Genomic DNA, 22,001 nt, shown 5'->3' with positions numbered 1-22,001 from the left:
ACACAGGCTATTGGTGGGACTCAGATCATTCAAGCCATATGTTCTTTCTGCTCTAATTTCAGTTCTGTATCCATACATGTGAGATGTGGCTCCCTGAATAATCTTCTTCAAACATTACTTGAATTCCCCAGTTCAAGACTCTATGAAAGCCAATTTCCTGCTTGTATTTTCTTGGCTTTGAAAGTCATTAAAATGCCTATTAGATGCTACCCAGAGTTATCAGATTCTTTACCAGAAGCCTTGCACATGGTTTATCTATTTCGGTTCTTACTGAGAGGCCTCAGCAATACTTCTCAGTTGCAGATCGCATGAGTGAGCTCAGGCAGTCAAGTGTTTCAGAAGTGAGTCACATGATCAAAAATTCGTATGTGTGCTGCAGCATAAATTGCCTTTGAAAACATTAGCAAAATTTAGCCAATTAGCTGTTTGAAAATTAGCATGATGTTAGGGGAAGAAAGAGGCTAATAAATGGAGTCTATCAAAACCCAGTAATTCTGCTGGGTATCAGAGTACAGATGAGCTACATATGGTGATCCAAGTGAAATGGAATAAACAACTGCATCATTCTTCAGGAGCTGAGTGGAAACTCTTGAAGAATGTGTTTTTTTCCTATAAAAATATATGGATACTTAAAATGTACTAATCAGAAGAATACATTATGTCATTCCAGATTTACAGTGTCAAGTAGAAGCACTTGGGCTAAAACTTCAGAAGGCAGTGACTGAGATGGACAACTACAAAGAAAAGCTCATGTAAGATGGTGAATATTGAACAACCTACAAGAATTTAGAAAGACCCTCATGTATTCTCTGTGGCTCAGGACAGTAATTTGGTTGTGTGGGTATGGTCTACTGCTATTTTTCTCACTTTTCTGTCTTATATTGAAGGACCTATACATGTTTTTAAATACATGAAATGTTTCTTTACCTATCCAGGGAAAAGTATTAAAGGTTTCCCTGTTTATTCAAATGTAGTAACTTAATATTCTCTAAATTTTTCTCTTTTCATCTATTTATTATCTGTCCGGAAGAAACAACATTAAAGTTGTTTCTTGAAACTATCAATGTTAGATTCAAAAAGACAGTTGCTGTTGCTGCTGTCGCTTCAGTTGTGTCTGACTCTGTGCAACCCCATAGACGGCAGCCCACCAGTCTCCCTCGTCCCTGGGATTCTCCAGGCAAAAACACTGGAGCGGGTTGCCATTTCCTTCTCCAATGCATGAAAGTGAAAAGGGAAAGTGAAGTCGCTCAGTCGTGTCCGACTCTTCGCGACCCCATGGACTGCAGCCCACCAGGCTCCTCCGTCCATGGGATTCTCCAGGCGAGAGCACTGGAGTGGGGTGCCATTGAGTATCTGAAATTCTGGAGTGCTTGTGCATTACATAAGTGAGAAAGAAAATATTGGAAAACAAATGATAAGACAATGCCTTTGTAAAATATCCAGAACAATATTTCTTTTTAAAATGATTTTATTTCAGAAATTTCAAATATTATAGTGTAAATATTTGTGTTCGGTTGCTCAGTCATGTCCAACTCTTTCCAACTCTTTGGACTGTAGCCTGCTAGGCTCCTTTGTCCATGGGATTTTCAGGCAAAACTGGAGTGAGTTGCAATTTCCTCCTCCAGGGAATCTTCCCAACCTAGGGATTGAGCCTGCATCTCCTACATCTCCTGCATTGCAGGCAGATTCTTTCCAGCTGAGCCATCGGGGAAGCCCATAGTATAAATATAGTACATCTATAATTACAAAAAGGATTTATATAATCTTTGAAACATAAGTAAATTTTTTACCAGTTCATAAGTATATGAACTGGTAGCTTTGATTTTCAGTTCCTATATTTTAGAAGGATGAGCCTCATAAGAAATATAAATATTTAGAATGCTTAGCAACTGAATGTTGTGTTGACCTTGAACTACTCCTAAGAAAAATGTGTTCAACAAAATTCTTAACAAGGAAGAACAAATTTTAAAAATACTGTGTCAAATTAATGTATACTTTGACTATTTGCAGCAAAATAATTTATTTTCAAAAGTTAAAACCAAATATTCATGATTTACGACACGTGGTCAATATTGCAGTAAATAATAGTTCAGTTCTCTGTGTATGATGGCTGGGGTTGAAAGAATGAGAGGACAAGTGGTACTAGCATGACTCACCGGGCCCCGCGAGGAACTTTCTGATGAAAGAAACAAGAAAAAGAGAAGCAAGATGGGAATTGCCAGTAAAGAATCATTAGTTTCCACCCTCTAGTAACATCAGGGAAGAGGATTCTGACCACTTGGAAGGCTGCCAAGTTTGGCCACAGCCCATTTAATATTAATATGTGCCTTGTGATATTTTTGTTAGTTATATTTTTAATATAATTTATAATATGAGTGCTGAGAAAGGATAAGAGTCAAAGGAGACTGAAGCTGGAGGGAGAAAATACTACATCACGAAAGTCCACCAAATGAATTACCTGGAGGAAATCCCTGCAAAAATGCTGATGCTGTTGCTTCAGTTTATAATAAACCTGGTTCTTCCTATATGAGAACTTCTTAAAATTAGAAAATGAGCAAAGTAATCACTTTTAGAAAACTTGAGTTACAAAAGATAGGGCCACTTAAATGGTCCCAACTGCTAGAGACCTTTCTCTGTGCTGCCCATACCTACCCCTTCCCTCTCTACTCCGTCCATGCTCCTTCACTACCAGGATGAAGTTGAGTAGGTTGGGTGTTTGGAATCAGAGTCTGGGACAGCTTAAGGCACTCAGAGCTCAGTAAGTCTCCAGTAGTATTTAAAAACTATTTTATTAAAAGGTTAAAACCAAGTTTGCAACTTGGCCATTGTTTTATGATAAATTCAGTTTGAATTCAAAATAATACACTCAAAAATTCAGCCATACAATTTCTTAATAAATTTGAGATTTGCTCTACATACTCAAATCTGTTTAAACTTCCAAAAATTGGAAGGCTCTATGAAATCATATTTTTTAAAAAATTAAATTCCTACTCTTTATGTGTGGGGTAGTGGGTGGGTACAGGAATGAGTTTCACCTCTCCAACTTAATATAATTTTTTTGTTTAAAGATTTTTAAATGTTTGGATATAAATTTTGTAGATTTTTATTTATGGGAATGGCAGTTTTCAAAAGGATGAGTTGAGGTTCTTTTCTCCCTAAGATGTATAAGGAAATATTTTCCAAGGTTTAGAAGAACTTGTTACATATTTGAAAGCGGAGATTTTATCACTTAGGATGCTTTGAGCTACAGGTGACAGAGGTAGAGTGGTTTCAGGTTTAGGCACCGACTCAGCAGCATAACTGGGGATCTGGACGTTCTTCCTGTCTCCATTCTGCTGCCCTCGGCACTGGCTTCACCTCACGGCTAGGTCTCCTAGCATCACGGAATGACTGCAGGTCCAGGTACCACATCCAAGAATGACCACCGCAGGGGCCGGAAGGGCCTGTTTTTCTAAAGTCTCCTTAGAAGTGAGATGAGAATTTCCCAGAAGCTGCCAAATAGCCCTCTCATTACATCTCTTGGCTAGAACCATTTACAACCCTCTCCTAAATGAATCGCTGGCAGGGGCAGCAGGACTACCTGAGTTAGGTCAAGCAGAGTTTGTCCTGAGAACAGATGATAATGGGGCTCTGATGGCTGTGAAGAAAGCTATAGTACATGTCCAGAAGGTAACCAGTAATGTTTACTAAAGAAGTAGAGTGTCAGTGATGCTCTGAAAAGTAATGACATTTTCTACAAATTTCGTGTCACATCTAGATTAATTTAGGGAAGACCTCCCTAAAGTAATAAAAAATATGGATGCTGTCAAATGCAACTTTATTAGTTTTAACTATATATGTATATATAAAGAGAACGAGGAAATACACTTTTGTTTTATATATATGTATGTAGGATAAGATAGGTAAATAAGACTAACAAGAAACACTGTTATAAAAGGTGAGAAATTTTTAGGAATTCCTAAAAGGAAAGACATAGGAAGGACAATAAAAAGGGTCAACTCTACAGAGGAATAAACTAGATGAAAAGCGATTGTGTGGTGGGCATGTGACAGGCAGGACTCACTTGGAATCAGTTAACACAAACAGAAGAGAGTGGGATCTCGCAAATCATCATAACAGTGGTTCTCCAACTCCAGTCTACAGAAGAATCCTGGGGAGTTTATTGAAACTGTGTGTTACAGTATGACCTCCCCCACAGACCCAGTCCCAGGATCAGTGTCTGGGCTCCATTCCCACAGATAATCTGGTTTTACTTTGCGGTTTGGGATGTCTCTGAGCAATCTGCATTTAAAACACCCCCTCCACCACACACACACACACACACACACACACACACACACACAATTCTGATTCAAGTGATCCAATGAAACCTACTCTGAGGAATCATATTTGGAACATTTAAGCCATTGGCCCCTCACCAAGACACCTCTCCCCCAATCAACAGTTCCTGTGTGAAGCAGCTTTTGCAAGGCATCTGCACCCAGAATAAAGCAATGAGTGTGAGGATTGGAGCTGGGGAGCCTGGCAGCTACTGAACCCCAGGAAAGCCCAGGGTTCCCACATCCTAAGACAAATTTCCAGTGCCCCCAGCACACTCTGCCCCTTCATCACAACTTTTAAAAACAGTCTAGGCAACAGTAAATAGCAAAGCAGATGAGAAAACATAGAAATTTAGGCTTAGGGTAAACACCCAACCGAAGATTATCAGGTATGTGAGAAAAACCTCCCCTCAGCCTGTTCCAGATGGCTCTGAACTCACACAAGAAAATTTTAACACAAAGAGAAATTGTTAAATAGCAAACAGAAGATATTAAGACAAATTTTTAAAGTTAGAATATCCTTCAAAGTACATCCAGGATTGTAACCATGAAAGAATAACAGCCTGTTAAAAAAAAAAGAAGCTATTAGGAATTTTAGAAATCAAAAATATGATTAGAAAAATGACTCCACTCATGTTAAAAAATATATATGAAGGTACATAAAAATATATATGGATTCAAATTCATTGAATAAATGATTGGTAGAACTGCAATAGTTCCTTCTGGAAGTGAGACTCAGGGGTATGCAGAGACTCTTGTTTTACTCTCTATATATGTTTTACTCTATATACTTATATATTGCTTAAATAGGTTGCAGTGTGAATGTATTCGTTTTCACATATGTAATGAAAAGAACAAAATTCACCTAAAACGATTTTATTGGTTACTGGTGAATATGTCTAAAATGGTTATATAAAATATGCTTCTACTTTGAGGACCTTTGTAACCTACTCATACCTTAATTTTATTAGCAGCCACCTCCTCCTCATTTAACTAATGATTGTAAGCAACAATCAGCCATGACCAGCATGAATTTCTAATTTATAAAGCTCTTACTTGACCAAATAAGAGCAACATTTCATACAGTTGAGGTGATCTAGGAACATTATTATTGCCTTCTGAGATATAATGTTCTCCTGATTTTCCTAAATGGAACTAAAATGGACTGGAATGGGTGAATTTAACTTAGATGACCATTATATCTACTACTGTGGGCAGGAATCCCTTAGAAGAAATGGAGTAGCCATCATAGTCAACAAAAGGGTCCTAAATGCAGTACTTGGATGCAACCTAAAAACAAGAGAATGATCTCTGTTCGTTTCCAAGGCAAACCATTCAATATCACAGTAATCCAAGTCTATGCCCCAACCAGTAATGCTGAAGAAGTTGAAGTTAAATGGTTCTATGAAGACCTACAAGACCTTTTAGAACTAACACCCAAAAAAGATGTGCTTTTCATTCTAGGGGACTGGAATGCAAAAGTAGGAAGTCAAGAAACACCTGGAGTAACAGGCAAAAATGGTCTCGGAATACAGAATGAAGCAGGGCAAAGGCTAATAGAGTTTTGCCAAGAAAAATGCACTGGTCACAGCAAACACCCTCTTCTAACAACATAAGAGAAGACTCTACACATGGACACCAGCGGATGGCCAACACTGAAATTAGACTGATTATATTCTTTGCAGCCAAAGATGGAGAAGCTCTATACAGTCAGCAAAAATAAGACCGGGAGCTGACTGTGGCTCAGATCATGAACTCCTTATTGCCAGATTCAGACTTGAATTGAAGAAAGTTAGGGAAAACCACTAGACCATTCAGGTATGACCTAAATCAAATCCCTTATGATTATATTGTGGAAGTTAGAAATAGATTTAAGGGACTAGATCTGATAGACAAAGTGCCTGATGAGCTATGGACAGAGGTTCGTGACACTGTAGAGGAGACAGGGAGCAAGACCATCCCCAAGGAAAAGAAAGGCAAAAAAGCAAAATGGCTGTCTGAGGAGGTCGGAGGTCTTACAAATAGCTGTGAAAAGCAAAGGAAAGATATTGCCATTTGAATGCAGAGTTCCAAAGAATAGCAAGGAGAGATAAGAAAGCCTTCCTCAGTGATCAGTGCAAAGAAATAGAGGACAATAATAGAATGGGAAAGACTATAGATCTCTTCAAAAAAATTAGAGATACCAAGGGAACATTTCATGCAAAGATGGGCTCAATAAAGGACAGAAATGGTATGGACCTAACAGAAGCAGAAGATATTAAGAAGAGGTGGCAAGAATCATGAAGGTGTGATCACTCATACTCACCTAGAGCCAGACATCCTGGAATGTGAAGTCAGGTGGGGCTTAGGAAGCATCACTATGAACAAAGCTAGTGGAGGTGATGGAATTCCAGTTGAGCTAATTCATATCCTAAAAGATGATGCTATGAAAGTGCTGCACTCAATATGTCAGCAAATTTGAAAAACTCAGCAATGGCCGCAGAACTGGAAAAGGTCAGTTTTCATCCCAGTCCCAAAGAAAGGCAATGCCAAAGAATGCTCAAACTACTGCACAATTGCACTCATCTCACACGCTAGTAAAGTAATGCTCAAAATTCTCCAAGCCAGGCTTCAGCAATACCTGAACCGTGAACTTCCGGATCTTCAAGCTGGATTTAGAAAAGGCAGAAGAACCAGAGATCAAATTGCCAACATCCGCTGGATCATCAAAAAGCAAGAGAGTTCCAGAAAAACATCTATTTCTACTTTATTGATTATGCCAAAGCCTTTGACTGCTTGGATCACAATAAACTGTGGGAAATTCTGAAAGAGATGGGAATACCAGACCACCTGACCTGGCTCTTGAGAAACCTGTATGGTCAAGAAGCAACAGTTAGAACTGGACATGGAACAACAGGCTGGTTCCAAATAGGAAAAGGAGTACATCAAGACTGTATATTGTCACCCTGCTTGTTTAACTTATATGCAGAGTACATCATGAGAAATGCTGGGCTGGAGGAAGTACAAGCTGCAATCAAGATTGCTGGGAGAAATATCAATAACCTCAGAAATGCAGATGACACCACCCTTATGGCAGAAAATGAATAAGAACTAAAGAGCCTCTTAATGAAAGTGAAAGAGGAGAGTGAAAAAGTTGGCTTAAAGCTCAACATTCAGAAAACTAAGATCATGGCATCTGGTCCCATCACTCATGGCAAATAGATCGGGAAACAGTGGAAACCATGGCTGACTTTATTTTTCTGGGCTCCAGAATCACAGCAGATGGTGATTGCAGCCATGAAATTAAAAGGCACTTGCTCCTTGGAAAGAAAGTTATGACCAACCTAGACAGCATATTAAAAAGCAGAGACATTACTTTGCCAACAAAGGTCCATCTAGTCAAGTCTGTGATTTTTCCAGTGGTCATGTTTGGATATAAGAGTTGGACTGTGAAGAAAGCTGAGTGCTAAAGAATTGATGCTTTTGAACTGTGGTGTTGGAGAAGACTCTTGAGAGTCCCTTGGACTGCAAGGAGATCCAACCAGTCCATCCTAAAGGAGATCAGTCCTGAATATTCATTGGAAGGACTGATGCTGAAGCTGAAACTCCAATACTTTGGTCACCTGATGCAAAGAACTGACTCATTTGAAAAGACCCTGATGTTGGGAAAGATTGAAGACAGGAGGAGAAGGAGACAACAGAGGATGAGATGGTTGGATGGCATCACCGACTCAATGGACATGAGTTTGGGTGGACTCCGGGAGCTGGTGATGGACAGGGAGGCCTGGTGTGCTGCAGTTCATGGGGTCGCAAAGAGTCGGACACAACTGAGCATCTGAATGGAACCGAAACCCCTACATTTATAATAATTTGTTACAGCAGCGATAAGAAATGAATATACCATTGTGTCCAAAGTCTATTTTGGATTTTGGATTTTTGCAGAGGGAAACTATTGGGGGGGGGGTGGTTGGCAAGAGAGTGAATTGATCTGATTTGTTTTATAAGGTTGATGGCTATTACATGGAAAATGGATGGAAATGAATATACAAGAATGATCAGGGAGATGAGGTGGGAGGCTGTGCATTCATGCCAGTAAGAAGTGGCTGGATTAGTGTCAGGCTAGCATGGAATTGGAAAGAAATAGAGGCCAGGAATCAATCTAACAGGATTTACTGATGGAGTGGATATGGTTGGGGAGCAAGAGGACTGGAAAAGAAAGGAAATAATAAAGAATGAGGTTTGGGGCTTTTCAGCATCTGGGTAGACAGTTGAGAGGCAATAGAGTACAGTGACTAACAGCCTAGAAGCCAGATGGAGACTGCTGGGGTTCATGTCCTAGCAGTACTGCTTAGTGGTTGTCACCTTCGGCACATTACTTACCTCTGTTCTCAGTTTCCTCTACTCTAACAAGGGCTGAACAAGGGCTGGTTTGAGGGTAGTGTGAGATATGTAAGGTGTTACTATTAGTATCATTATGTGTTGGTGCCATTTATTGAAATGGGGGAATCTGTAAAAGAAATAGATATGGGGGTGAGGGAAATAGAAAACAATGCTTTTGATCCGTTAGATTTGAGATGCCTTTTGGACACAGAGTGGAAATATCAAGAAAGCAGTTTAAGGATAGCTATTTCACATAAACGAGTGGAATGTAAGACCCTTGCCTTTCAAATTAGAGAAAAATATCCAATTATTCTATCTTATTTCCTTTGCTTTGATTGGCAGGCGCAGCAGGGGCCTTTCCTTAGGCTTATTCAAAGCAGTTGAAGAGAAAGGATTAACATTATTTGTTGAGAGTAAAAGAAGGAATGTGTGTTTAAAGAGATGTAGGCATCCTTTCTATTCCTTCCAATTCCTTCCATTCTAATGAAGGTGAAGATAACAATTGGGCAGTGAAGGGCAGACCATACAAAGAGTGGCATGGGGGTGGGAGGTGACCACAGTGAAGGGAGCTCTTGGGATGGTAGACTCCCCAGGGAGCTTTTTTCCAAATTGCAGCCAAAATTAATTGTCCACATAGTAAAAATAACCATTTAAAATAGTTCTGCTGTCCCTGCCTCTAGTTTCAGAAAAGTGTACGGGTCTGAACGAAGAGTGAAAGCTGCAGTTAGGGCTGCCGAGTCTCAGAGCGTCTCCAAAAGGAACATTTTTGTTTGATTTCAAAGTAAATGCAGAAAACTTGGGAGATACAGAAATACAAAAAAAATCATCTTTATATTTTGATATATCCTTGTAGTCCATTTTTCAAAGTAATGCATATTTTAAACATATTTTCACTTAGTAATATATCCTGGATATTTTCCCATGTCATTGCATAATACACTTAGTTTTCAAATGGCTATATCTTTTTATGACATGGACAATTTTGAAGAATGTAGAACCCTTCATACTTTTTTTAAATAAAATTTTTCCATTTTGTATTTTCCTCTTGATTGGATTAAGGATATGTACTCTCAGCCTGCAAGCCTCCTAGGTAAGCACAAGCACTTCTCAGGGCATCACAGCTGGAGGCACATGAGCATCTGCTTCTCACTGGTGATGTTAATTTTGATCACCTGGTCAAAGTAGAACTTAGTTCTTTCACTGAAGGTTATTGCTGAGGGTTTTTGTTCTGTTTCAGCCAGTAAACAGTCTATAAGGGACACTTTAAATACATACACATGCTCTGATTTTCATCAGCATTTATCCATAAATGATTTTTGCCTCATCCAGTCCTTATCCAGTTGTTATTAGATGATTTTTCCAACTCCAGATCTCCCTCCTCATTTATTAGTGATCCCTCTTCATTCTACTTTAAATAAGAACCTCCCTCTTCCCATTATTTATCAATTATTGGTATGGATTCCTGAACTTTATTTTGTTCAATGGTTCACCAATCATTACTGTACTTAATTACTTTGGCACACAAGTTAGCTAGTGGGGGCCCCTTCAAGCTGATTCTTACAATGCTGGAACACATTCCCATCATCTTTTATAAGTACTTCCTTACTTTCATTGCTTCCCTGGAGGCTCAGACGGTAAAGCGTCTGCCTGCAGTGCGGGAGACCCGGGTTCAATCCCTGCCCCGGGTTCGATCCCTGGGTTGGGAAGATCCCCTGCAGAAGGAAATGGCACCCCACTCCAGTACTCGTGCCTGGAAAATCCCATGGATGGAGGAGCCTGTAGGCTACAGCCCATGGGGTCGCACGGAGTCAGACATGACTGACTTCACTTCACTTTCATTATAACAAACGGTTTCAGGAATACCTACTGTGCCCCAGCCTTGGAATCAGCCGTTTGTCTGAGCAGTCCTGGTTCCTTTGAGTGGGAATGGTATTAGAGACCAGTATCTAAGCTCTAAGTACGCTCAAGTGCTACTTGATTCTAGTGATAGTTTTTATACATATGTCAAATCTTTCAAATTGTGTGAGTTTATTGTATATTAGGGGCTTCCCTGGTAGCTCAGCTGTTAAAGAATCCACCTGTGATGCAGGAGACCCGATTCAATTCCTGGGTCGGGAAGGTCCCCTGGAGAAGGGATAGGCTACCCACTCCAGTATTCTGGGGCTTCCCTGGTGGCTCAGCTGGGAAAGAATCCACCCGCAATGCAGTTGACTTGAGTGATCCTTGGGTTGGGAAGAGTCCCTGGAGGAGGGCATGGCAACCAACTCCAGTATTCTTGCCTGAAGAATCCCATGGCCAGAGGAGGCTGGTGGGCTACAATCCATGGGGTCACAGAGAGTTGGACACGACTGAGCAGCTAAGCACAGCATCGTGTGTTATGTTACTGAGTGTTCTGTGATCACTCGGCTACAGTCAGACATCCTGGAGTGTGAAGTCAAGCCGACCTTAGGAAGCATCACTACGAACAAAGCTAGTGGAGCTGATGGGATTCCAGCTGAGCTATTTCAAATCCTAAAAGATGATGCTGTGAAAGTGCGGCACTCAATTTGCCAGCAAATTTGAAAAACTCAGCAGTGGCCACAGGGCTGGAAAAAGTCAGTTTTCATTCCAATCCCAAAGAAAGGCAATGCCAAAGAATGTTCAAACTACTGCACAATTGTACTCATTTCACATGTTAGAAAAGTAATGCTCAAAATTCTCCAAGGTAGGCTTCAACAGTATGTGAACCAAGAGCTTCCAGATGATCAAGCGGGATTTAGAAAAGGCAGAGGAACCAGGGATCAAATTGCCAACATCAGTTGGATCACAGAAAAGGCAAGAGAATTCCAGGAAAACATCTGCTTCATGGACTACACTAAAGCCTTTGACTGTGTAGATCACAACAAACTGGGGAAAATTCTTAAAGAGTTGAGAACACCAGACCACCTTACTGTCTCCTGAGAAATATGTATGCAGGTCAGGAAGCAACAGTTAGAACTGGAATGGAACAATGGACTGGCTCCAAATTAGGGAAGGAGTACATCAAGGCTGTATAAAGAACCTGTTGATGAAAGTGAAAGAGGAGAGTGAAAAAGCTGGCTTAAAATTCAACATTAAAAAACTAAGATCATGGCATCCAGTCCCATCACTCCATGGCAAATAGACAAGGAAACAGTGGAAACAGTGAGAGACTTTATTTTCTTGGGCTCCAAAATCACTGCAGATGGTGACTGTAGCCATGAAATTAAAAGACGTTTGCTCCTTGGAAGAAAAGCTATGACAAACCTGGATAGCATATTAAAAAGCAGAGACATTACTTAGCCAACAAAAGTCTGTCTAGTCAAAGCTGTAATTTTTCCAGTAGTCGTGTATGGATGTGAGAGTTGGACCATAAAGAAGGCTGAGTGCCAAAGAATTGATGCTTTTTTGAACTGTGGAGTTGGAGAAGACTCTTGAGAGTCCCTTGGATTGCAAGGAGATCAAACCAGTCAATTCTAAAGGAAATCAATCCTGAATATTCATTGGAAGGACTGATTGCTGAAGCTCTAGTACTTTGACCGCCTGATCCTAAGAGCCAACTCATTGGAAGAGACCCTGATTCTGGGAGAGACTGAAGGCAGGAGGAGCAGAGGATGACAGAGAATGATGATTGGATGGCATCACCAACTCAATGGACATGAGTTTGAGCAAGCTCTGGAAGATGGTGAAGGACAGGGAAGACTTGGCGTGCTATAGTTCATGGGGTCAAAATGAGTCCGACATGGCTGAGTGACTGAACAGCAACAATTGTATGTTAATATAATACTTAAATAAGCTATTTTACAAAAAGTAGATAATAAAAGAAACATTCTAAAAAGATTTTTTTATAAAAAGAAAAAGAATTAAAGTATAGTATTTAGGGATAAAACTTGGGCAGTACAACTCCAAAGAAAATCAAAGTGATTACCATAAAATTCTCAAGAATGATCAATTTAGGAGCGAGGGAGTTGACTATGATTGGGTTGAGGGTATGTGGCTTCTAAGCTAGATGATGAGGTTTTATTTTTTTACCTGGATGGTAGTAATTAGTTTCTTCCTAATAATTCATTATATAAATTGTTCACATAATTTTCTGCAGGTTACAATTTTATCATATTTTACAGTAAAAAAAAAAATGAATAAAAATAAATGAATGCTGTTCATGTTCATTGTATATTAGGAATTAAAGTTACTCTGCAAGTAGGGCAAACCCATTAATAATCTAACATATTTCTTTGTACATTCATAAACTTATTAAAATAGCTTATAAAGCTATTTTAAAGTATATTCATATAAGTTATTAATGAGAAGCATATACAAACTAGAATATTAATCTTTCTTAATATGTTAACTTTTTGAATATTGTTACAAACCCAATCGTATAAGATCAAGACAAATATTTATTTTTTTTTTAGAATTTCCATTTCATTCTTTTAAAATTTTTTTTCATTTCTTTTAACTTTTTGTTGTATATTGAAGTATAGTCAATTAACAATGTTATGATTGTTTAAAGTCCACAGCAGAGCAACTCAGCCAAACATATACATGTATCTATTCTCCCCTAAACTCCCCTCTCATCCAGGCTACCATATCATAGAGAACAGAGTTCCCTGTGCTACTCAGTAGGCTCTTGTTGGTTATTCATTTAAATATAGCAGTGTGTACATGTCCATCTCAGACTCCTTAACTCATTTTGCTGTTTTTAATGGTTTTTTCCTCTGCTGAGATTTTTTTATCTTTTCAAGAACTAGATTTTCCTTTATGTCTTCAAGGAGAATTATAACAGTGCCTTCAAAAGTCCTTGTCTGCTAATTTCAATATCTGGGTCATCTCAGAGTCAGTCCCTTTTAACAGTCTTTTCTCTTTAGAATAGGTCCTGCTTTTCTGTTTCTTCCTATGTTGAGTAATTTTTTTTTTTTTAATATTCTGAACTTCATGAATGTTATGTTACAGAATTTTTAGGTTCTATTTCTCCAAATACTGTTGATGTAGTGGTTGGGAAGGGGCTGCGTAGCTTTAAATAGGCAATTAATTTGGTTGGCCTAAAACCACAACTCTGTTTCTATGGCAACAGCTCAACTCTCAGTTCGTTCTTTCATCTTTAATTAGACTGCTTGGAGTCTTCACCAGGTCACCTGTAGTTCAGGGCTCAGCCAGACATAGGCAGAGTTTATATGCAGCATCTGGGATTCCCTCTCTCCGGGTCGCTCCCATTCAGGGTTCACTCTTTACCTCCCAGCTGCTGTGGTTGTCCTCAAACACTGTCCTGTAGTTCTTCAAGCCAGAGTGACTGTGAGTTTTCTATTTGGATTTTGGTTCTCTGGTATGGTGCAGTTTGGGGCCTGCCCTCAGGCTTAACATCATTTAAAAACAAAAAACAAAAAACAAAAACCTGACCCCATGTCTGTCACCTCATTGGAAGTATCAGTTTTCCTCCAGAATCATCCTGCTTTTGGTCACTTGCACATAGGGGTTTTTCTTTTCTTACCTCTTTTAATGTTCTCTGAAGTTTAGACATTTTATTTAAATGCAGATCTGCCTGATAGGATATTACTTGGCCAGTACAGAAATGGACTGAATATTTATTTCTTTAAAGAAATGGTAATATAAAGAAGCTAAGAAATTTTTAATGGATAAATAAAATAATGATATAGAAAAACACATATAGTTGGACTAACAGATTAAGGTATTTTTGGCAAACAGAAACCCTTTGAGTATGTATTCTAATTTTAAGGAAATCTGTGTATGTAACAAGTAGAATATAAAGATAAGAAAAGTAATAAAGGAAAAATATATCTTAACAAAAGGGAAAACATTTTCACTTTAACTATTTTGAAATAAAATATTTAAACCTATTTTGTATTATTTTAGGAATAAATCTAATGAAGCTGATGAGTGTCAAAGAGAACTTAGAAAACTGAAGTTTGAATCCATTATCTCTGACTCACGGTACACATTGCAAATTTTTTATTTAATATTTTTAGTAATTGAATTTGAAACCATATTTTAGATAATATTTAAAATTCACTTAACTTTTTTTTATAGTATTGCTTATGTAAACAATATCTAACCCTAGTTTATAATGTATTGAAGCTGTTCAATGATTTTTGCCTCTGCCTAGATAAGAAAATTTTTAAATCACAGAACTATCTATTTATGTAGCATTCTTATTTTAAAAAGTAAAGTTATACTCTTTATTTTTAAATGAGATGTTTATACATTTTTGATAAACATAAAAATATAGTATTAAATGCATATTGGTTGGGTTTTTTTCCTTATTCCATTTTAGGCATACCAGATTGCTTAAAGAAAAAGAAGAATCTTTAATGACTTGTCAACAAATATATAAAACTTTACAGGAAGAACTGACTGCAAAAGAAAGACAAGAAGATGACTTAAAAAGAAGAATTAATATTGCAGAAAATGAACTGGAAATAACCAAAACTCTTCTGATTCAGACAAAGGAAGAAGTTGTAACACTGAAAAGTGAAAGGTACAGTCAAGAATAATTTCCAAATATATTTTATGTTTAAGTCAGTAATCCATATATATTTAAAACATCAAGGTCCTATATATTTTGATAACAGTGAAATCCAAGATTAAAGATACATTTCACGTGAAAGGTCATCCCATCCTACCACCCCATTTTACAGGTGATCAAACTGAAGCCCATACTGCTTAAAGGACTTGCTTAACTTCACTGAGTTAGTGCAAGTAGGATGGAACTCACATGGCATTTGGTGTTAGATTTTTGTTGAATCAAAAAGATCATGTGTGGTACTTATACTACTGAATTTCACTTTGGCCAGTAATTGTTGGATTCTATCATCTTCCAACAGAAAAACATCTCTTTATCACTTTTCCCTTTATAAGTTCCTACTTTTCTTCTCTGTTATTTGTCAACACCTCATATTGAAAACTCTCCAAAAGCAAAGCAGAGATACCTCTGTTATTGAGTTAATATCAAAGATACTAAGAAGCATATTCCTCCAACCATCCTAGATATTTTTGCTCAGTTACTTTGTCTTTACTTATCTGCACTTAATATCTCAACCGTGCTTTCTTTCAATTTTCATTTGCCTGATAATATCTTTTATTATTTGAATCCTTTTGTTTTAAATCCATATTGTTATATAGCATAATGTTAGGGGTTTTCCTTTTGTTTTGAATTCATATTGGTATATAGTATAATGCTAGGGGTTTTGTTTGCTTTTATTAAATCTAGGAGTCTTTAATGAGAGGTATTATGCCATTTACATATTCCATAAGAATACAAGTTTCATGAGGATAAGAATTTTTGTCTTGTATTATTCTCTGTATACAGAAGACATAATTAGATATTTGCTTTTCATTTTTTTTTAATCATTTTTCATTTTATTCATTTTATTTTATGAGTATTTGACTGCTTTCTATTTAGAAGATTTATAATCTTGTTTTCATTCTTTCTGAGGGCAGCTGTTTGCTCCCAGAGGTGGAGTTTGGGAGTGAGGCCATGGAAATGGATAGCAGGCACCTTAGAATTAGGTTCATTGGCTCTGAACTTTCTCACCAACACTATGCCCTGGATTGTATCTGTGTCTACTCCAGGCTAGTCAGAGGTCTGTCTAGGTCACAGATAAACAAGGATTATCTCTTGTCTCCCCTGAGATAATTTTCATTTACTTCTCTTTCGTTGAGTCAGATGAACAATTGCAGAGCTTATTGCCACCCACCACTTCTTCCTCCACCCTGCTACACCAGTAACATGCCTCTTGCTAAAGTGTTGTATCTTGTAGTTCTGTGAGTCTTCATCCCACCCCCACTTCTGCCATTTCACAATTTTGTCATTGCTAGTCCCAGTACATATTAGAAGCAGCAATTTTATAAGCAGGAAATTTGCAAGAGCCAGACTTACTAATAGTAACAAGAAGTGATGGCAGCTGAAAGACTGACCATGCATAAGAAGAAAGAAAAACTAAGTGCAAACGAAAAACTTTAAAAGCATTGCAGTTTGGCCCAATATGCGACAGAGACGAGCACCCCTACCCATACCAGTAATCTCGAGTGCCCTTTGTTCATAGCTGTGTGTGCTGTGTGCCTGGTCGCTTCAGTCATCTCCAGCGCTTTGCAATCCTATGGCCTGTAGCCCGCCAGGCACCTCTGGCCAGGGGGATTCTCCAGGCAAGAACACTGGAGCGGCTTGCCACGCCCTTCTCCAGGGGATCTTCCCACCCCAGGGATTGAACACACGTCTCCTCCATTGCAAGCGGATTCTTTTCTGCTGAGCCACTGCGGAAGCCCATGTTTATAGTATGGGTTAATAATTGATGGCCATAAGGATGACTGTATCAGAAAGATTAAAATCAGCTATATACTCTATGTATGTGAAAGATACAGAATACCCCATTTCTAGTGATGTCAGATTAGTTAGATTTAGCTGTTTATCCAGATGAATTCTGTCTCTTTCATAGTGGTCATTGAGAAGATTCTATCTTTGTTCAAACATTCCTGGAACTCTTTTCTGAGGATTGGCTTAAGTGTGCATGTTTTAGAATATCCTCAGTATGATGAATCTTTGACCTTTAGGAATGAATTTGATTTTTAAAGCACTCTCAATAGGTCCAGTGAAAGCAAGTTCAAGGAGACTGATGGGAAATCAATCTGGGAAATATCATTGGGGATTAAAAATAAAGTAAAATGTTTTTTTCTTTTTTTGTATGCTTAATAAACTATCTCTGGCAGCAATTTGAAGATGGCAGTTTCATGAATGTTTTCAGGATTAACAACATTATTAGAATAAATATAGAGCTTTCTTAGGGGATTGTTTGCTTTGAAATAGCATACCAAATTTTCTGTTTTCTTTCTTTTTTTTAAATTTAGTATGACTCTAACCTTATCTTCTATTTTAAGTGTTAAAGATAATTTCTTTAAGTTTTCTGAGAATAGAGACATCACTGGACTATTTTCTCCTCTTCTTCTCCTCTCTGCCCCTCCCCTCTTTTTTCCCTCTTGCTGTTTTTCTTTCTTTATTCTATATACTTTAGTCTATCAAAAAGCAGGCATGATATCCCTTAGTTTTTTAGTGGCACCAAATGTACTGACATAATGTCTGTCACATAATAAAAATTAATATGTGCTTGCAGCCCAGTAAGTTATTGTATTAGCATAGGATTACTCTTAGATATAAGCACTGTCTTTTTTTCCCTTATCCAGGGTTTGCTTCACATTTTGTCCACCTTGTCTTTTATTATATCCTCAGAATCTGGTACATGTATCCACTCAATAATTATCTGTGGAGTGGATAAATGACTTGCTTTGGGTAATTCAGTTAGCTAACAATTATTTGTTGAGCATTTACTATATGCCAGGTACTACGTACCCTGGGGATACAGTGGTGAATCTGAAACATTCCTTTCCCTGTGAAGCTTACATTCTGATGAGAGAGACAAACAGTAACAAAATAAATAAAGTAGAGAACTAACCAGAATAATTATACATTGTGATAACAGATAGAAAGCAAGTAAAGGGGTATTGTGGTAGAGACTGCAAGAAGGGATATCTGCTTTGGAAAGGGTGGTTGCAAAAGTAACTTCCAAAAGGATGCATAAAGGAAGACAGGTAGAGGTTCCCATGCCAAGGGCCAGGGAAGAGTTTTACAAGCGATAAATGAGCTTAGTGAGTTCTCAGAAGTGGCGTGACTTGAAGCCTAGCAGATGTGAGGGACACGGGGGAAGGCCAGGTCTGCAGGGCCTCACAAGCCTGTTGGAGTACAGGTATTAGTTTCAGTGCGATGAAAAGAAACCACTGGAGGGATTTAAGCAGAGGAATGACACTGTGGAAGGATCACTCTGACTACTGGGTGGAGAAGGGATTGGCAATGGGCAATAGGAGGAAGTCAGGCCATTTACTGTTTTGATTCTAATCAAAGCATTTTGTGCATATCCTCATGCGAAGAGTTGACTCATTGGAAAAGACCCTGAGCTGGGAGGGATCGAGGACAGGAGGAGAAGGGGACAACAAAGGATGAGATGGCTAGATGGCATCACCGACTCGATGTGTTATGAGTTTGAGTAAACTCCGGGAGTTGATGATGGACAGGGAGGCCTGGTGTACTGCGATTCATGGGGTCAAGAGTCGGACATGACTGAGCAACTGAACTGAACTGAACTGAAGCCTAAGAGACATTCGAAAAGTGAAAATCTTTAACCCCCTGCCAGTTTCCGTTGGATTGTTTGAATGTCTGTACCAAGTGGATGAGAGCAAATAGCCAGGGCTTACTCCATGTTGAGCCAGAGGAAGATGGGAGAGCCAGGGTAAAAAGACATCCTTAAGAACAAGTGACCTTTCAGAGGCTTTGACATTACTGTCTAAACCTGCCTCAAAATTTTGACTTCAGAGGCAAGCTGTTATCCTGCCCCTTTCCTGTCTCTGTTTTGGTTCTTTGTCTTCCCCTCCTATGATCATGTGACAGCAGATATTCCTTAAGGTTCATAGATGAACTTGGCTTTCCTCTCCACTTTCTTCCCCCAGTAAACTGTCTCTCAACTGAGAAAATTTGCTCTTGGAGCTCTGGTTTGAAGCACCAGTGGAATTTCTAAATAGAGGTATCCCTAAGCACTTGGAGATGTGAAAGTCCTTCCAGAAAAAGAATCTGGGCTCAGGAAAAAAAAAAAAACTTAAAATAGAGACATTTGATGAGACCTGTAGAGATTCTAATTGAGTAGGGCTAGGCGGTGCCTGGGAATCCGCAACACAGCAGGGTCCCAAACCTCTGCCTTGGAAAGACAGCAACCAACAGGCTACAAGATGTGCTCTCCAGAGGCCAGAGCCCAGCTCGCTCAGCGTGCCAGGGTGGGCTTTGCAAATTCAGGCACTCTCCCCACACTGCCCCTCCTCCCCCTCCCCTCCCCACAACAAAGCCGTTTGCCATGGTTGCACTGGGACCATTATGGAAAGTGTGAGACTTATAAGCTATGTAGCTTCAGAAGAGGAGGAAAAAAGATATGAAAAGCCAGAACTGGCTCTAGAAAAAAATTGGCAGAATTTCTGAATTTGGAGCAGGAAAGGAGTTAGTGACTAGGAAATAATTCATCCTTAGTACAAATCTATTTAATTATGTACTGCTTTGTCCTCCACACTCATCTGAGGAAGCTCCCTTAGGAGAAGAGGCTCCACTGGAAGGAAGAGAAGTAGGTCCTCAAGATCCTAGATGCTCGGGGTAGAAAAGGTCTGGCCAGCTTGGTCACAGGCACACTGGGGCTGCAGAGAGGGGTCTCCTCGGGGCATGGCACAGGAACAGTGCCAGAGAAAAGTGTGGCTGTTTTTAAAATTCTGTGTAAAGAGAGCCCTCAATTCTCATGCTTCCAGGCTATAACGTCTCTTAGGCCAAGGCCAGAACTCGACCGGGAAACATGAATTTGTGACACCACTTCAAAAGTATTACGGATTAAATAGGGTTTTGTGGGCTGGCCTGCAGACCGAATTCCTTCTTTTTGGAAAACTACTGCTATAGTAAAATGTGTTGGGAATTTCCTGTAACCAACTTACAAATACATTTTAGAAGAACATATGTGTTTAAACTTGAAGACTGCCCACGTATAACACTGAGAAATTCATTTACAAGTAATGTGTGGCCTACAGTGGTACCACTGAGACATGCAGCTGTTTGTAACAGCTTACACCATACACCTTCATGCCCAGGAGCTTTGTAGGCCCTATCTTGGTAAATTCCAAGAAAAAAATATAGAATTATTGTGATTTACTTGGCAATAACATGACAGGATTAGTGAAGAATGTTGTTGGAGGAAAAGCTTCATTGTGACCAAAGTTAGGTGCAACTGACTGGCATGTGAATGATTTTGTGAAATAAATAATACCTGTCTGTATCTCAAGCTATCTCGCTCTTTACCTACCTTAACTGAAATTTACCTAATTGCTCCTTGTCCCCACAAAGCATATGTTTGAGGCTATAGGGAAGAATTTTATTCCCCCTCTCACACACACATTAACTTCTTTCGCAATTTCTTCATCCTCTTCTCTTTCTCTTTTATAATTGAGAGCTATAGACCCTCACCTCAGAAAAATAGACATAAAACCTGACAAATTATTTCAGGCGATTCATGGAGCTTCCTGTTCTCCTGTATATGACATGACCCCTTGATTAAACCTATCTGCTTCTTCGGGCTCCCTCTTCCCCTACTCCTTCTTTTCTTTCTTCTCTCCTCCCCCGTTTCTCCCTCTCAAGCTCTCTCACCAGCCCCAGGTTTCACAGTCGTGGGGAGCCCTCTGAATGCTTCTGTGGACATGATTTTGTTTTCACACAGCCCCAGGCAAGATGCATCATTGTGTGGTACTCATTAGAAGCAATCAGGAATCAGAAAACCAGCCTGAACTCTGCCCTCCTTACTACTTGCCATAGAGGAAAGAGCTTATTTTTCTTGTATAACAGTGCCATCCCCTCCTCACCAAACCCTGTGTCCCTATGTCTGGTCTCACTCAGAAGGAGCTTTTCTTCTAATTCACCAACCCAGAGGGAAAGCCATTTTCAAATTTGCACAAAGACTCTGGCCAGCAGAGTTGCGGCCCTCTCTTTTGAAGCAGGTGTTATTTTCCACATTTTCTTCTTGAGGAAACGGAGGCTAAGCAAGGCTAAGTGTCTTGCTCAGGTTAACGTAATTAGCAAAGACAGAAGTCAAACTCTGTTGTACCTAGCTTTTAACCCGTGTTCCCCCCCACTACAGTTTGTACAGTTCTCTTAGCATTTGTCCTGAAGGGATCCATTCTGTCAGCTTCTCTTTCTCAATCATGTTGTAACACTGAATCTTCAGAGAACTTCCAGCCCTGCAGAAAGCAGAAAATCCCAGAGTACCCCCCTCTCACCTTCCCCTTGCTTTCTTACCCCACCTCTTCACTCTTCCAGGATTCTTTCATTCATTTAATAAATATAATGTGACTTTTGTCATCCTTTCTGTAGTGCCTTGGCAAAATCAGACGTAGAATTATACCTTCAAAACAAAAGTAGAATAAAAACATTTCACAACACAGTCTATAAGGAGATAAACTTGGTGTTTAGTTACTTTTTTGAGGCTTGTCGTACTTTCATGAAGGCTAGAAGCAATAACAATATAAAAAAGGATGTGGAAGCAAGGTTTCAAGGGTTCTGTTACCTCGTGGTAGTGTGACTTAGTATTGAATATAAAAAGAATGGACTTTTAAGTTAAGCAAACATAAATTTAAATCCCAACTTGGCCAGTGTCAAGTTTGAACAACTAGCTTAATCATTTTAAGGGTCATTTTCATTTTCTGTAAAATGGGCATATTAATAATAGCTACCTTCTTGTAAAAATT

At 39.0% G+C, this 22,001-nt stretch overlaps 1 protein-coding gene across 5 annotated transcripts in view; it reads left to right on the top strand.

Moving 5' to 3' along the window:
* LEKR1 (leucine, glutamate and lysine rich 1) overlaps window positions 1-22,001 on the top strand; it is a 202,074-nt gene that overhangs the window by 124,138 nt on the left and 55,935 nt on the right. For all 5 annotated transcript variants that reach the window (XM_070466525.1, XM_070466528.1, XM_070466526.1 and 2 more), the window contains 3 exons: window positions 671-752; window positions 14,547-14,624; window positions 14,965-15,168. In XM_070466525.1, the coding sequence (XP_070322626.1) occupies window positions 671-752; window positions 14,547-14,624; window positions 14,965-15,168 (364 nt within the window). The remainder of the gene's footprint in view (window positions 1-670; window positions 753-14,546; window positions 14,625-14,964; window positions 15,169-22,001) is intronic.

The sequence above is a fragment of the Odocoileus virginianus genome, chromosome 4, assembly GCF_023699985.2.
Source record: "Odocoileus virginianus isolate 20LAN1187 ecotype Illinois chromosome 4, Ovbor_1.2, whole genome shotgun sequence".
Taxonomy (NCBI): Eukaryota; Metazoa; Chordata; class Mammalia; order Artiodactyla; family Cervidae; genus Odocoileus; species Odocoileus virginianus.
This window is presented reverse-complemented; position numbering and strand designations above follow the sequence as displayed.